General features: G+C 55.7%; 4 protein-coding genes across 4 annotated transcripts; 2 read left to right on the top strand and 2 right to left on the bottom strand.

Moving 5' to 3' along the window:
- Window positions 1–70: 70 nt before the first annotated feature.
- On the top strand, window positions 71–2728 carry KVR01_006540 (uncharacterized protein; the record flags this gene model as incomplete). The annotated part of the gene is made up of 2 exons (XM_044783068.1): window positions 71–429; window positions 946–2728. 2 exons carry the CDS (start codon window positions 71–73, stop codon window positions 2726–2728), a joined length of 2142 nt encoding a protein of 713 aa, XP_044643971.1.
- KVR01_006706 (uncharacterized protein) lies at window positions 1480–5333 on the bottom strand. The gene is made up of 2 exons (XM_044792949.1): window positions 4609–5333; window positions 1480–4405 (listed from the first exon to the last, which is right to left on the bottom strand). The coding sequence occupies exons 1-2, from the start codon at window positions 5261–5263 to the stop codon at window positions 3267–3269; spliced, it is 1794 nt and encodes a 597-aa protein (XP_044644137.1). The 5' UTR covers window positions 5264–5333; the 3' UTR covers window positions 1480–3266.
- Window positions 5334–5972: 639 nt separating this feature from the next.
- On the top strand, window positions 5973–12178 carry KVR01_006489 (uncharacterized protein). The gene is made up of 2 exons (XM_044782541.1): window positions 5973–11436; window positions 11503–12178. Exons 1-2 carry the CDS (start codon window positions 6860–6862, stop codon window positions 11891–11893), a joined length of 4968 nt encoding a protein of 1655 aa, XP_044643920.1. The 5' UTR covers window positions 5973–6859; the 3' UTR covers window positions 11894–12178.
- KVR01_007095 (uncharacterized protein) lies at window positions 12155–14345 on the bottom strand. Its single transcript, XM_044786715.1, has 4 exons — window positions 13853–14345; window positions 13578–13794; window positions 13422–13451; window positions 12155–13365 (listed from the first exon to the last, which is right to left on the bottom strand). The coding sequence occupies exons 1-4, from the start codon at window positions 14090–14092 to the stop codon at window positions 12296–12298; spliced, it is 1557 nt and encodes a 518-aa protein (XP_044644526.1). The 5' UTR covers window positions 14093–14345; the 3' UTR covers window positions 12155–12295.
- Between the last annotated feature and the right edge of the window lie 1340 nt (window positions 14346–15685).

Here is a 15685-nt window from a genome sequence, read left to right as displayed (position 1 = left end):
AAAGGGCCCAATGAAGCCTGCTTAAAAGAGTTGTTCCATCGATGTCTTGAGAGAGCAGCACTCCAACACTATGAACGACCGGGTGCCAGGGGGCCGCTTTGCTTCCCGCTCCGCGAACTCGTCGGCACGCTCGTCGGCCGCATTCGAGCGTGATTACGACCAGCACCTTCAGCCGCACAGCCAGCCGTATTCCAATCGCTACAACCCCAGCCTGCGCTCCGTGGGATCGCGCTTCTCTTTATCAGACCAGTTCGCAGCGACCAGGAGGGAGTATGAGTTTGGCTTTGACGACGGCGCATCTCTCATCACAACCGATACTGAGGCAGAAGCAGAACAAGATGACACGCTGACGGGCGCTGGGAGCTTCGACCGCGTCGTCGTCATCGATGCTCCTGGGTCACACCGCGAATCCGGAAGTGAATTACGGCAGTCTGAGCTGGTGAGGATACCTCGCTCGTGTTATGAACTGTTGTCACTTCCACCGGGAGGCGAGGCTTCTGAGAAGGACATCCGTCGGGCTTACTTCCGGCTCTGTGACATCCTTCGCTCAGACGTTATCCCCATACAGCACCAGGAACTAGCTGGACAGTATCTCGACCAAGTTCAAGCTGCGTTCGAGACTCTGATCAGCAAGCACATCAGAGACGATGGCGATGATGCTGAATCGTTGCCAGACAACGAGCTTGAGGATAGCGAGGGTGAGGGCAAGGACGACATTGGCGGCAATGCACGGCACGCAAGACGAAAAAATGCGCAGCTGGTGCGTGTGATTCGACGACAGCAAGAGCGAGAGTCAACAGAAGCAAGGCTCAGTCTGGATGCGCAGTCCATAGCTCCCCTGAAAGACCGCCGACTGCCTACACGACAGGCTTTTCCCGCAGTTCTCTGTCTCTCCCAGAACTCCATCACTTCTTTCCCTGCCATCAGCCAATTCTTACAACCCAGACTACGTCGGATCCGACAAAGATTGGCTGGCAACACCACCCCGGGCTCGGTGGACATGGTCAAAAGCCAGCTCTACTGCACCCCACCTACCCTCACTCTCACCTCTTCTATTTTTGCCACCTCGGAGATGAACTCGTATCTTATTCCTCACAGCACCCAGGGCCGCCAACCCAATGTCGGTCCCGACGCATTACCAAAGGACCAACCGCTGGCGCTCAATATCAAGCTGCGACAGGAGCTCTTCATCCGGGCAGCCGGGCTCTCGGAGGCCGAGCTGAGGAGGACACTCCCAGATGCTGTGTTGGAGATCGAGACCGAAAATGCCATCAAACTCACTGTGAGAGCCTCGCACATGTTGCGCCTCGGTGGCGACAAATGGAGGTGCCACCAGCTCGACGAGCCATTACACACCGAAGCCAGCATCTCAGTCACCCGCCTGTGGCCAGGGGCCAGCCACAAGCCTCGGCTCGGTCTCGGCTTGCACAGGCATGTCGGAGGCCGCAACGGTGGCACGGTGTTTGCCTGTGCAGACAGCGGGACGGCACCCTTCTGGGAAAGCCTGGACTCTTCTTTCTGGAACCGATCAGTGAGGAATAGGCTCGACCGCGATTCCACCGGAGCTACCTGGCGCAGATACATGGACTATCTTTCGCAGTTGCCGAGCTACTACAGCCCTCCCACGCTTGAAGTTGGGTACAAGTTCGGTAGTGTCCCTGAGGAAACTCTGGGCTTGCGCTCCGGTCGAGCCTTCACGAAGCCCCCAGGCAGTGGCATGCAACGGCTGCGCGACAATGTCTGTTTGAGTGGTCCAAACAACAGGGGATCATGGACGGTCTCGGGTGCTTTGACCGCCGGCGGCGTGGCTGGGTACGTCAGGTTCGGGAGGAGCTTTCTATCAACGCGTAACGAGCTAGAACAGAGCTTGATTCCGAGTCGTTTGAGGGGCTTGCGTTTTGAGGCCGAACTCTCAACCTACAAATCTACCCCCAGCAGTCTGCTTAGCAGGGTACGATCTCTGGGTCGGTCAGAAATCAGCCAGCTTGCCGTGCGTGGCCTGAAGAAGATCGGGAAGTCGAGGAGCCTAGGCCTTGAGATGTCTGTGAACAACGCCACCAGCAGCGTGGTTTTGTCACTGTACTTTTCAAGCAGGAACAAAAGCTTCGCTGTTCCTATAGTACTCTTCCGAGACCAGCCTTCCCCCTACAGATTCCTCACAAAGATCCTGATGGTTGCCGGCTACATTCCGGCCCTAGCTCTCACGCTCTTCGACCTCTTCCCCCTTCTGATACCCCAAGCAGGCGTTACTTCTGAACAGGATGAAGCAAGTCCCTCACATGAGATCCAGAAGTACATTGCCTTGCGCCGGGCCGAGGCGGATGACCTCGTTGCTGTCCTCGCGGAGCCCGTGTCACAACTCCAACGTGTCCAGCGCGAGCGCAGAGGTCTCGTGATTCTGAGCGCGAAATACGGCGTCCTCGATGAGCGCCTGTCCGGTACGCCAACTGCCGGGCCCCTGGCCGCCGGCGGCCCTGCTGCTGCTGCCCTCCACCTTGGGCCCAGCTGGGCGTCCCCGGAGGAGGTCGCAGACGTCACCGTTGCGCTCGCGGCGCTGGTGAGCGACGACGGGAGCCTGCATATCCCCGAGGGGCTGAGGAAAAGCAGGCTGCTCGGCTTCTGGGACCCTAAGCCCCGGCGGACCAAGTGCCTGTTTGTGAGGTACATGATCCGCGGCCAGGAAAAGGTGAAAGAGGTCAATGGGAGGGACGAGCTGAGGTTGCCATAGGTTGGGGATGGCCGGGTCGGTCTCCTACAGAGTGGTGCATATTATGTCTGAGTGGCTGTATGAGTGAGTGATGACAAAGGTGACGGAGACCTGGAGTTTGGTGTATGCAGTACTGGCCGATCAGCCCTAGCATCAGCTTTGCTATTTCCTCGATAACAACACCTCTCACAACTCGATGCGTTTGCAAGCTTCCCGATGCCGTGGCCTGTTACCTAACTCGCGTTACATTCGGCCCAGCGCGGTCTTGTTCAGGGCAGGGTCAATTACAGCAGGTGGCTCAGAGGACGGACCATCATTGCGACGAGTTTCTGATTGATCAAACGTCTAGTCAAAACAGGATTTTAGTCCTCTGTTGACTTCCAGGAGGCTCCACGCTAGATGCCCCATAAATCAAGACCAACAATCCGGTCGAGGTGGCCCTCCACACAACACAACCCATGATATAACCCAATTTTCAGTACCGAGCCAAATCCAGCACGCCGAAAACTCCTATAGAAACATGCATAGTTTAGATCGCACCTGGACGTATACTTCAGACTCAGGCGTAGAGCTTCTTCTCATACGACTCCATGTTGACACCACCCTCGAGCTGGGCGCTGGCAGTCCTGATCTCAAAGCGAACCACACTGTCGTGGACGCCTTGGTGGAGCTCGTGCAGGCTCTTGATACCAGCATCCTGCATGGAGTGCTTCAGACCAGCGGCAAGGTAAGGGACGAACTTGGTAATCGAGCCACGGTGAGCAACGGCGCCAGCCACACCCTGGGCGACAAGAACGCTGTCGCCCTCGGAGAAGTAGCGAGCCGTTCCGGCGTTGCTCTTCTGGCTATCAGCGCCACCGCCTCCGGCCTTCTTATCCTGCATGGCGTCGATGCTGCCCATGCCACGGTAGGCCTTCACCAGTTTGCCCTCTCGGGATACAAACGAGGTTCCAGGGGACTCGGTGGTACCGGCAAGGAGACCACCCATCATGACCGTGGAGGCGCCGAGGGCAAGACCCTTGACAATGTGGCCAACATTCTGAATGCCGCCATCGGCAATGCAAGGCACACCGAACCTGGCAGCGAAGGCACTGACGTTGTACACAGCAGTGGCTTGAGGTCGGCCTACAGCCATGACTTCCTGGGTGATACAAGCCGAACCGCTACCCATGCCGATACGAAGACCGTCAGCTCCGGCGGCAATGAGGGCAGCAGCCTGCTCACGGGTCACGACGTTTCCGCCAATGACGTCGAGTCCAGGGAACTCGTTCTTGATCCACTTGATCATGTCGATCTGGAACATACTGTTACCCTGGCTGCTGTCAAGGATGACGATGTCGAGACCAGCCTCCACGAGCCCGCGGAGCCGGACCTTGTCCTCTGGCCGTGTGCCGATTGCGGCAGCGCAGATCAGCTGCTTGGAATCAGGCAGCTTGGAGGCGAGAGGGAAGTTGAGGTTCTTGCGGAGATCGGAGCGGGAGATCATAGAAACCAAGTTGCCGTCCTTGTCGACGATTGGCAGCTTGCCCTTCTTGGACTTTGCCAGAATGTTGTTGGCCTCTTCGAGAGTCACACCCTCCGGGGCAGTGATCAGCTCAGTGACCATGACGTTGGCAACGGGCTGGTCATCGACGTCCTCGAACTGCAGGTCTCGGTTGGTAACAATACCCAGGAGCTTGGAGCCAAGCTTGCCACTCTCTGAAGCCGCAAATGTTAGCTGTCTGCGTGCTTGGTGTTTTCTGGTGCGGCACTTGGATATGAATTGAGCAAGAATGTCATTGAAACAAGTTTCTCCCCATGACGGCGACCGTCGATACGGTGGAACGAAAGTTATAAAAATTGGGATTATAATCACGAGAGCTGGTGGGAAAAAGTAGAAAGGGTTGGCAGGAGACACTCACCAGTGACGGGGAAACCACCGAAGCCCCACTTCTCCTTCAAGGCCTTGGCCTCGCCGACAGTGGTCTCCTTGGTGATCAGGACAGGGTCATTGATGAAACCGTTCTCGAAGCGCTTGACCTTGCGGACCATGTCGGCCTGGGCCTCGGGAGAGCAGTTGTGGTGGATGACACCAACACCACCCTGCAGGGCCATGTGGATGGCCATCTCGTGCTCGGTGACGGTGTCCATGGGGGAGGAGACAAAGGGCGTCTTGAGGGTGATGCGCTTTGTCACGGGGGCGTCAAGAGTGACGTCGGAGGCGGGGAAGCCGATGTAGCCAGGCAAGAGGAGGAAGTCGTTGTAAGTAAGACCTCCGTGGACCTTGGCGTCCATCAGGTCCTGGATCCCGAGGCCATCGCGGCTGTCGTACTCCTTGAGGATCTCCTCGGCCTTGGAGGGGTCGAGGGCCTTGGACATGCCGTTGACGGGGGTGGCACCGTTTGAGGCAGGCATGGTGATGCTGGCAGACTCAGCTTGGAATGCTGTAGTGGGATTGTAGCCAAGAAGGAGACGAGATGCAGATGAGCTGTCAGCTATCTTGTCTTCTCGACGGGGAGGGTTTCCCAAGAAAAGAAGAAGAAGAAGAGAAGAACAAGGCGAGGCTATGATGCTCATGCATTTAATCAATTTTTTTTTCCCACCCAGAGGACCGACCCCTGCTCTCTCAGCCAAAACTCGACGCGCCTACCCCACTTTCGCGCCTTGTGCTAGGTAACCCTTACTTGGAGCTATCGATAGTGATATCGATAAGGTGGGCGAGCTTATCGATAACAAACGAGAACAAACCCGTCTTTGTCAGCAACTGGGACCGGCTTCGCGATGGTTGCCGACGACGCCGACGATGCCGGGAATGCCAAACCAGGCCAAGGCAGGCATCAACCAGAGTGACGGGAAGGAGAAACGGGCACACACCCCGGCACCCCTGTGTGCTGGTCCCTGCAGCTGCACTCACTATACCCGTATGCCCTGTTGGCCCGTTCGGAGACCTGCTCGTTCATGAAACCAGGCATTCTGGCATCGGGGAGGCAAGAAAGGGCCAGTCAGTGAGGGTGTGGGCGAGAAGCTAGGGAAGGGGCCGAGGAGCTGAGGGCCTTGCCCATTCAATACACAGTACGGAGTGTGTACTATGTAGCAGCCTGCAGCAGTGCCCGTGGGCACTGGGCAGTGGGTCTGTGTTTCCCTGCCCGACTCCCAGCCACCTCCAATCGACCAACAGCAGCCATGCCTCCGCTCTCTTCCATGTCGGTGGGCCCAATCCTCGTTGTCGATGGCTCGAGGTCTTGACTTCCTTTTCATGTCTCAATACTATACTCCGTACAGGCTGCTGGTCTCAATCTCAAGCTGATCCAAACTGCGTCAGCCCACCTGTGTGACGTCTTTCTTTTTCTTTTGGGGGGTTGTGTGTGTGTGTGCTACATAGTAGCTGCCATCCCGGCAGTCGCCTTCCCGCTGCCGCAGCAACCATCTCGCGTCAAGAGTGTAAATAAGGCTAACGAACCGCCCCGCCCCTGCTTTTTCTCTCTCCATACGGTACCATCCTCTTGCTGTGACTCTGCCGACTGGACAGGGGTCATCCACCTCCATACTTGCCCGGGTACCGAAAGCTGGTGGCTGGTAGGGAGAGAGAGACTCTTTTCTGGCTCTGTCTCTGTCCACCTGGGCATGCTGTCACCGTCAGCCCATTCCCGTTCCATTGGCATCAGGTTCCTGTCGTCGCTGGGTCGGTCGTCCTGTCCTTCCACCCAAGATCGCTTTACACGACATCGTCTCTTTTCCTGCGCAGTGCGCGCCCTCATGTCTCATAATACGCGTCGCCGCCCTTGTCCGCTTTCGTGTTGATCGGTGCGGCTTCCTGCACTGTGCTGGCTACGCTGGCCTTGGTCCCAGGATTTCTTGTTTGCTTCGTCTCGACGCCCAGCTCGACGCTCGCAGCCCGTCCGACTCCACTCACCAATCCACTCTGTCGACCAACACCCAGGCCCTGGGGCAATTCCTTTGCAACAACAACAACAACAACAACAACATCAAAACCAGGGACGACAACTTCGCCTGCCAGCCTGTCTGCCGGCCTGCCTGCACGATCCCCAATCTCGCGCCAAAACAGCATCACCGATGTGGACTGAGGGTCTCTGATGTTTTCCTCCATCCCGGATTCCAACAGCCTCCAAAACCGAGCGACCTCGCGCTCGCTGTTGATAGCGCCCCTCCACCATGTCGTATCGACCCCATCCTCTGCGGCAAGCATATACAGCTGACAATCCAGTCGACCGCCACCCGTCCACGACATCATCGGCTTCTTCGGGCTACTCCTTCTCCTCCGGCCAGTTCGACTTGAGTCGCACTACCACCAAGTCGTCTTCAGCATCTAGTGGTTATGGATCCATGGGTCATAAGCGCGGCAAGAGCGAGGCCAACGGCCGGCTCTCCTCGCCCAAGAGCCCAGAATCCCGCCCACAGACCAGCACGGGCAACATGTATAGCGCCGCGAGGCAATCGCTAAGGCCCTTACCGCAGGCTCCTGTCTCAGCACCAACAACACCTCCTCGCGAACCCTACCGCCATGACCGGGGCCAATCCATCGATATCGGGAAACTCGCACATTTTGAGAAGGAGCCAACCTCCCCGATCCCACCATCCCGACCCCGGGCCTCCACCATCCGCCCCAACTCCATGGTCATGCCACGTTCCGATGGTGTTCTTTCAGGCAGCTCCGGTCTGCCTCTGCCGCAGGTGCCTCTCCACCAGACACATGCAGCGCAGCTCGCTAGACCCGATCTTGTGACCCTCGGCAGGTCTTCCACAAGTCAGCTGCGCACGTTGTCCAAGCTGGCCCAGTCCGGCGAGGCAGAGGAGTTCGCCATCACATCTCCCGCGCAACAGGTCGTCGGTCTGCGTGGCCGTCGCAGGCTCCAGAAAGAACCTGGTTCAAGCCCCGCCGGGCAACGGAGCAGTGCCTATGGCTGGGAGGGCAGGAATTGGATGGACAAGCAACGGCAGTTCTTGCAAGCCTATGAGTATCTCTGTCACATCGGAGAGGCTAAAGAATGGATCGAAGACATTATACACAGATCGATACCTCCAATTGTTGAGCTTGAAGAGGCATTGCGAGACGGTGTCACTCTCGCGGAAATAGTCGAGGCGCTCAACCCAGACAGGCGATTCAGGATATTTCGGCACCATCGGCTTCAATACAGGCACTCCGACAACATCGCCATCTTCTTTCGCTATCTGGACGAGGTTGCGTTACCGGACCTGTTCAGGTTCGAGCTGATCGATCTTTACGAAAAGAAAAACATACCAAAGGTCATATACTGTATCCACGCGCTAAGCTGGCTGCTCTTCCGCAAGGGAATAGTTGACTTCCGCATCGGTAACCTTGTCGGACAGCTCGAGTTCGAGCACCATGAATTGGAGGCTATGCAGAAAGGCCTGGATAAACTCGGTGTCAACATGCCCAGCTTCGGTACAATGGGTGCCGATTTTGGTGAACAGGCACCGCCCGAGCCCGTGGAGACCGAAGAGGAGAGGATCGACCGGGAGCTTTCGGAGCACGAGGACACCGTCCTTGATCTCCAAGCCCAGATTAGAGGCGCCATATGCAGGATGAGGTTGGGCAGTGTGATGCAACGCCTCTGGAATACGGAGGACTTGTTGGTCGATCTTCAGTCACGCATTCGCGGGGACTGGACCCGCCAAGTAATTGGGTACAGACTGCAGATGAGGCGCTTTGCCGTCAACCTCCAAAGCGCAGCCCGGGGTTTCCTCGTCCGTCGGCGGCAGATGCAAAAAGACAGTCTCTGGAAAAACATGGAGGGCGACATCCTTGAGTTGCAGAGCATGATACGGGCTGCCAAAGTCCGTAGCGAGGTACGAGACGTGCGCTCTCAGCTGGCTCGAGTGTCTGGGCCTGTTCGCGATGTTCAGGCGGCGTTTTTAGGATTCCTAGCCCGCCAGAACGTCGTTCGCCAGAAGCAGGAGACGGCTCGCATGGCTGGCCCTATCGTTAGGTTCCAGGCTGCCCTCCGAGGAGCGCTTCTGAGGAACAGGTTGGACGACGACCAGGAACTACTTGCAAGACAGGCTCAGGCCATCACCGGCCTCCAAGCTGCTGCACGCGCAATGCTGACCAGAAACCAGGCCGCTGTGCAAAGGAAGACTCTTGACCACTACACCCCTGAGTGGGAGTCTCTCCAGGCTGCTTGTCGCGGAAGAAAGGCAAGAATGGCCGTCCAAGCCACGAAATCCGAACTAAGCCAGCACTCATCAACAATAGAGGCCCTGCAGGCCTGCATCCGTGCAGGCGCCGTTCGCCGTGATGTTACACGTCTCCTCGACGGCCTGAGCGATCATGAGCTTGAGATAATCGACCTACAGTCCGCAATGCGGGGCATGCTACGACGACAGCAACTTGACAACGATCGCCAAGCATTGGCAGAGCAAACGCCCTTTATCACCTATTTTCAAGCGTGCATACGTGGTGACCTGTCTCGCGCGAAACACCTGGCCTTGCTCGAGGAGCTCGAATCTCATGAGGATGGTGTGGTCGGCCTGCAGTCACTTATTAGGGCTGCGATGCTTAGAGAGAATATCGGTTTCCTGATCAGCGCGCTTGAAGAGGAAGAAGAGTCTATAGTTGCCGTCCAAGCCGCCGCAAAAGCTTTCATCGTTCGAGCGAGGTTCGAAGAGAAGAAGCGATTTTTCCACGAGAACATGCAGAAAGTCGTCAAGATCCAAAGTTTCGTCAGAGGAAAGCTTCAAGGTGAAGCGTATAAGAGTCTCACGACTGGCAAGAACCCACCTGTTGGGGCAGTCAAGAACTTTGTTCATCTTCTCAATGACAGCGACTTTGACTTCCACGAGGAGGTGGAGTTTGAGCGCATGAGGAAGACCGTCGTTCAGCAGGTCAGGCAGAATGAAATGCTGGAGCAGTACATCGACCAGCTTGATATTAAGATCGCGCTACTCGTCAAGAACAAGATCACATTGGACGAGGTTGTGCGACATCAACACAACTACGGTGGGCACGCGGGCACGCTACTCGCCAACAGTTCCATGATCACGGCGAACCAGTTCGACCTCAAAGCCCTCAACAAGAGCTCCCGAAAGAAACTCGACTTGTACCAGCAGCTCTTCTTCAACCTACAGACACAGCCTCAATATCTGGCACGCCTCTTCAAGCGTGTCCGCGAGCAGGGCACCGCGGAGAAGGAATGCAAGCGTATCGAGATTCTGATGATGGGCCTATTCGGATACGCTCAGAAGCGACGCGAGGAGTACTACCTGCTCAAGCTTGTGGCGCGCTCGATCAAGGAGGAGATTGAGGCATGCAACGCCGTCCAAGAATACCTGCGCGGCAACTTCTTTTGGACAAAACTTCTCAGCAACTACACAAGGTCCCCACGCGACAGGAAATACCTACGAGACCTCCTCGGCCCCTTGATCCGAGACAACATCATTGAAGACCCAGCGCTGGATCTGGAGAGCGACCCGATGCAGATCTACCGTTCTGCTATCAACAACGAAGAACTTCGGACTGGCCAGCCCAGCAGGAGGCCGCTGGACATCCCCCGGGAACTGGCTATAAAAGATCCGGAGACCCGAGGGGTATTCATCGACCACCTCCGTGACCTCCGCGAAATCTGCGATCAATTCTTACTGGCCCTGGAAGACCTCCTTCCTCGACTTCCCTATGGGATGCGATATTTGTGCCAACAAATGTTCCAGTTCCTCTGCCAACACTTCAAGCGGGAGCCGCAGCAACAGCTACTTCAGATGGTTGCCCACTGGTTTTGGCGGTTCTACCTCCACAACGCGCTGACATCGCCGGAGAACGTCGGAGTCATTGAGAAGCAGCTCAGCCCTCTACAGAAGCGCAACTTGAGTGAGGTCGCAAAGGTGCTCGGGCAGGTTGCTTCCGGCCGACACTTTGGTGGTGAAAACGTCTACTTACAACCCCTCAACGCTTTCATCGGAGAGTCCATCGAGCGTCTGGCTCACATCATGAGGGAATTGATCTCAGTTCCCGACGCTGAGAGCACGTTCGACATTGATGAATTCAACGACTTGTACGCGAAAAACCGGCCAACGCTGTACATCAAGATGAGCGATATTTTTGCCATTCACAATCTGGTGGCTAGCGAGCTTCCCTTCATTTGCCCCAACCGTGACGATGTGCTCCGTGAGATCATGCAAGATCTTGGTAGCGCCAAGAACAATGAGAACGAGATGACAGCTACGGGCTCATCCGATATCCAAATGTTCCTCACGCCAAAGCTTCACGATGTGGATGACCCAGAGGCCGAGGTCAAGGCTTTGTTTATGGAGACGAAGCGGTGCGTCTTGTACATCATACGCGTTCAAAGCGGCGCGCACCTTCTCGAAATCCTGGTCAAGCCAATTACGCCCGAGGATGAGCGCAAGTGGGAGATGGTGCTACACGAGGACTTCGCTGGGAATGACAACACCAGAGGCGCCTACTCGGATGCCAACATGGTCGATGTCACGAGGATGTCTTACCATGAGCTCAAGCGGACAGCCCTGCAAAACGTCATGGCGCTCGAGCACATGGGCCGGATTTCAAAACATAATCATTACCAAGATGTGCTCAATGCCATCGCTCTCGATATTCGCACAAAAAGCAGAAGGAGGATTCAACGACAGCGCGAAGTAGAAGGCGTGCGTCTCACGCTGGGCAATCTGCACGAGAAGGCCAAGTACCTCGAGCAGCAGCGCAAGAGCTACGACGACTACATCGAGCAGGCCATGTCAACATTGCAGAAGAACAAAGGGTAAGTCGGGAACTCTCCGTGCGGCATGTCTGCATTGCAAGTGGCGCGTGCTAATTCCTGCTACAGAAAGAAAAAGTTCCTCCTCCCCTTCACCCGCCAATACAACCACCAGCGAGAGCTTGAACGAAGCGGCCGCGTACCCAAGTTTGGATCGTACAAATACAGCGCGCGGCAGCTCATGGACAAGGGCGTGCTAGTTCAGTGGACCGGCACAGCGGACCGTGACTGGGACAAGATCAACCTCACCATCTCTTGCGACCAGGTCGGAGTGTTTGCAATCGAGGGCTCGAGGGGCCACATTCAAATCCCCGGTGCTAGTGCATTGGTGCCCATTGAGGACTTGCTGCAGGCGCAGTTTGAGAGCCACCAGTTTATGACGCTTTTTGAGGGAAACCTGAAGCTGAACGTCAATTTGCTGCTGCACTTGGTGTACAAAAAATTCTATAAAACTCAATAATGAGTAATGAGTCAGAGGCCGTTATGAGAAGGTGCAGGCAGAAGCGAAGAGTGCGGGACGAAGTATGATGATGGATGACCTGGATGAGGACGACGACCACCGCTGGTCACAAGACATGACACAGGAGACGAATCGTACGGGACGCAGTACTGAGATTTGGTTGAATGGACGGATGGACGGATGGATGGATTGACTCATGGATACCTATTTTACTCCCACCCACAGGCAGAATTGGTGTTATAGGCGTGTTCTGCATCTGCTTTCAAATGGAATTGATTACTGGAACATACGGAACCAGCCACAGAGAATGCGAGGGGGTGCGTGCAGGTTGAGACAGTCCCATGGCCGCAGCCTGACCGCTACGTCTTTATGCATTGTGCAAGAGGCCGCCGAACTCGCCTCTCATCTTTTGAACCACTGCTTCTCGGCCGATCTTAATATCAAATAAGCGACAGCGCTGAATCCGAAAGCCAGCTCAAACCCGACATCGCCCCCATATTCACCACCGCACAGCCTTCCTATGGGCCCCACGTACCATGACTGAGCCATTCCCAGAACCGCACCCATGACACCAAACAAGAAAGCGCACAGCGCTGAGTAGCCAGGAGGCAGCTTCTCGGGCGTGGCATAGTCGTCTACGACGTAGCCGCTGGTCCTGCGGAAAACAAAGTGCTCGGTCAGGGCAATGCCCTCGTAGATGGCCAGCCAGTAGCCGATCAGGAGCATGAAGTTCTCAAGCACCTCCTCGAAGCTGTTGTAGCCGGGGATAGAGATGGCAACATAGACGGCTGTGGCCAATGCCGGCCACACGAAGCGGGGGATGCGCTGTGTCTGCCTGGCCAGCACCTGGAGGGACAGAGACACGCTGTAGATGTTGGGGCAGTTGTTGGCGACGATGCTCAGCGCCAAAACGGCCAGGCAGAACCTGCCGAAGCCGCCGAGTCGCGGCACCAAGACAATGGCCAGGACCCCACCAATCTGGTTGGTGTCATACGCCTCGGCGTAGTCCTGGTCAACGGCATAGGCCGTCATGACGGCGGCGCCCAGGAGCTCTGTGAAGATCAAGGGGAAGAGCAGGCCCCCGAAGGTCCACAAGAAGATGGTCCGCCGGGGGCGGGTCTCGGGCTGGTAGGTCGAGTAGTCGGCCGCCATTGAGGTCCATCCAGTGGCAAAGCCGAAGACGCTCGCGGCGAAGCTCAGCACGGAGCCTGCCTCGGCCTTGCCGGACATGAGTGGACCGACGGCAAACTTGCCCGAGGCCCCAAACTCCCCGGCGACGATGCAGAAGATGACAAGGACTGGGATCCAAGACCATCGCTCGTAGGCGTGTACCAGGCGGTAGCCGAAGGTGGTGATGAGAAGTGTGGACAGGGCTATGATCAGCACACCTGCCCACCCGGGGAGGGCGTGAGCCCCCGGGTTGATTGCGCTGAGCAGCTGAGCCCCTACTATCGAATTCACCGCAGACCAGCCTAATAATGAATCTGGTCAGTCACGTTTCGCCCCTTCGCAGTCCAGTCCAACATACCTAAGCATGCAAGGATGTTAAATATTGCAACTGTGGGAATCAGGCTCGTCAGTCAGTCAGTAGTTCATGTTTGATTTTAGAAGAGGCCAGGAGTTGCCAAAGGGCGGGATTACACCTGTGCTTGTGGAAAGGATGTGTGTGTGTGGCACGACTCACTGATTTTAATGCCATAATAGCCGAAAAAGAAGCGAGAAACCACCATCTGCCGCAGGCCGAAGCGAGGGCCAAAGGTTGAGAAGAAGCTGACCGGGAGGGTGCCCAAGATGTTGATGCAGATGACCGTCAAAGCCGCATCAACGAAGCCGAGGCCAAAGACAGGTTGCGCCAGGGCTCCTAATGCAAAAGTTGAGACAGTCATGTTTGCCGACATCCACTAGTATCAGGTCAGAGGGATACAATTGACCTCGCTTGCTGGCCGAGAGGTTCCTTACCAAAGTGCCAATCATGCTCACTCCAGTGTCGGTTCTTTCATGCGGGAGTACCCGCTCGATACCCCGTTCCTCAACGCCAAACCTGCCAGCAAAGCGCCGGACCCTCGCGAAGAAACCCTTTTGCTCATCATAGACCAGTGTTTCTCCGGAGCCAGAGTGTGTCACCTCCTCGATGGAGAGGTTCTTTTCTTCCATACTGCTCTCTCCCCCTCCTCCTGTTTCTATGTCTCTGACAGCCATCACGCCCTTCTTTCTGGTTTGCTCTCTCCTTTCTCCTGTGTCGTTATTTCAAGGAGAGAATAGTGTGGATGGCAACAAAACACTGAAAAGTCTCGATGGAGGTGGAAAGCACAGGTGCCAAGGCTGGCTTGGCAGCACACTCGAGTAATATCACACGGGCAAAGTCTAGGGCAAGATAACACGCGGGTACATATCTGTACTTGGGTACGATAGCGGGCGGCAATGAAGTGGGACTGGCTGATGCACACCCAGCAACAAGTGCGCTCGTTGATTACAGTCATCAGTATGAGAAAAGATGGCCGGGATGTTTTATATCCCGGTATCGAGGATCCCACACAAACCTTGAAGTCAGGGAGCAGCCAAGTCATTCGTAGCCACCCTCGGCATGCCAACACTGGTGGCGCCCAACCCAAAGCTTGAGTCGTGGAAGCAAGCCCATGGAGCTGCCATGGATACCATCGGTAATCTGCTGACACGCTCACTGATCGAAAAGTACGAATATGCACATCTCGCTGCCCCTTGCAGCAGACAGGCATCTAGACCAGCCAGGGGCACAGCTAGGGCTGACATTGGCAGGGCTGACATTGGCAGGGGATGGATTGTGAGCTGTTGCTGTCCTCGCCGTCTGCAAGGGGCACATGCATCAATGATTGATTGAAACCTGAGAGGCAATCTGGGTAACTAAAGGAAAGTCAAACTTGGGACAACAACGTACAGTTTGGTCTATGCTTTCCACAACTCGTCTTGTTCCTTGAGATGCTGGTCTTTGACACGAGCTCGTGCCCTGCTCCAGGCCCATAGCGGACGTCTGGGCTGTCCCCACTTGAAAGCCAAGCACTGCATCGCTTCTTTGACAGCACGATACTAGTGGACGGTGCTAGGCCAAGTGTCCGGTTGTGTGATTGGTCCCTCAAGTGGTGCATAGGCGAATACTTGTGGATGGGGGAAAAGCCACACCAGTGAAACATGCAAGCAACAACGTTACCTGGTTTCGCTTCTATTTCACATACGTCCGAGGACATACATGACGCCTTCATATAGTAGTAAGCACTCAAGACCTAGCGTTTAAAAACATCTAGTAATAACAATAGTATTTAAAATACGATAGGTGCATGTGGTCTTAGCTTTGTGACGCACAGACAAGGCTTGGGGTACCGTCTTGACAGTAGAGAACTAGGTATATAAAGGGGTCTCAATAGAAAGTAGTGATAACTAGTAGTGTACCTATAGAGCCAGTAGCTTTTTCTCCAGACATGCCGTCACACCATCTATCCTCTTGTCGGTCCATTGGATTTTCAAGGAGGCAAGCGCCTCGGCACGGGATTACAGTCACTATCACAAGGTTGCAGACAGAGCTGTATCCAGTCCATTTGATGTCTCGTTCGCAAAGTCTGTGGACGACAATGGCCTGCCGGGCTGGCATGACATGCCTGAACATATTTTTCTTGTGCTCCATCCAGTACGCGGCCATTGAATTCGGCCTCTAAGTAGGCTCCAGTGTTCGTGCAGAACAGTTCAGGAACGAAATGTCCAAGCCGAGGCATACAATCCTCAATGGGCGGATGCCTGAGACAGCAGCAAGGTCGTGGCACA

This window comes from Diaporthe batatas, assembly GCF_019321695.1.
Source record: "Diaporthe batatas strain CRI 302-4 chromosome Unknown Contig00007, whole genome shotgun sequence".
In the NCBI taxonomy this organism is placed as follows: Eukaryota; Fungi; Ascomycota; class Sordariomycetes; order Diaporthales; family Diaporthaceae; genus Diaporthe; species Diaporthe batatas.
Note: the sequence above shows the minus strand (reverse complement) of the source record. Positions and strands in the feature narration are given on the sequence as shown.

Excerpts from the sequence above, each read along its gene's own strand:
- KVR01_006706 (XM_044792949.1), bottom strand. The coding sequence starts at position 5,263 with ATGAGCATCATAGCCTCGCCTTGTTCTTCTCTTCTTCTTCTTCTTTTC. Across the intron at positions 4,406-4,608 it reads CGGTGGTTTCCCCGTCACTG|AGAGTGGCAAGCTTGGCTCC; the intron begins GTGAGTGTCTCC and ends TTGCGGCTTCAG.
- KVR01_006489 (XM_044782541.1), top strand. The coding sequence starts at position 6,860 with ATGTCGTATCGACCCCATCCTCTGCGGCAAGCATATACAGCTGACAAT. Across the intron at positions 11,437-11,502 it reads ACATTGCAGAAGAACAAAGG|AAAGAAAAAGTTCCTCCTCC; the intron begins GTAAGTCGGGAA and ends TTCCTGCTACAG.
- KVR01_007095 (XM_044786715.1), bottom strand. The coding sequence starts at position 14,092 with ATGGCTGTCAGAGACATAGAAACAGGAGGAGGGGGAGAGAGCAGTATG. Across the intron at positions 13,795-13,852 it reads TGAGCATGATTGGCACTTTG|TGGATGTCGGCAAACATGAC; the intron begins GTAAGGAACCTC and ends ACCTGATACTAG. Across the intron at positions 13,452-13,577 it reads CTATTATGGCATTAAAATCA|TTGCAATATTTAACATCCTT; the intron begins GTGAGTCGTGCC and ends TGATTCCCACAG.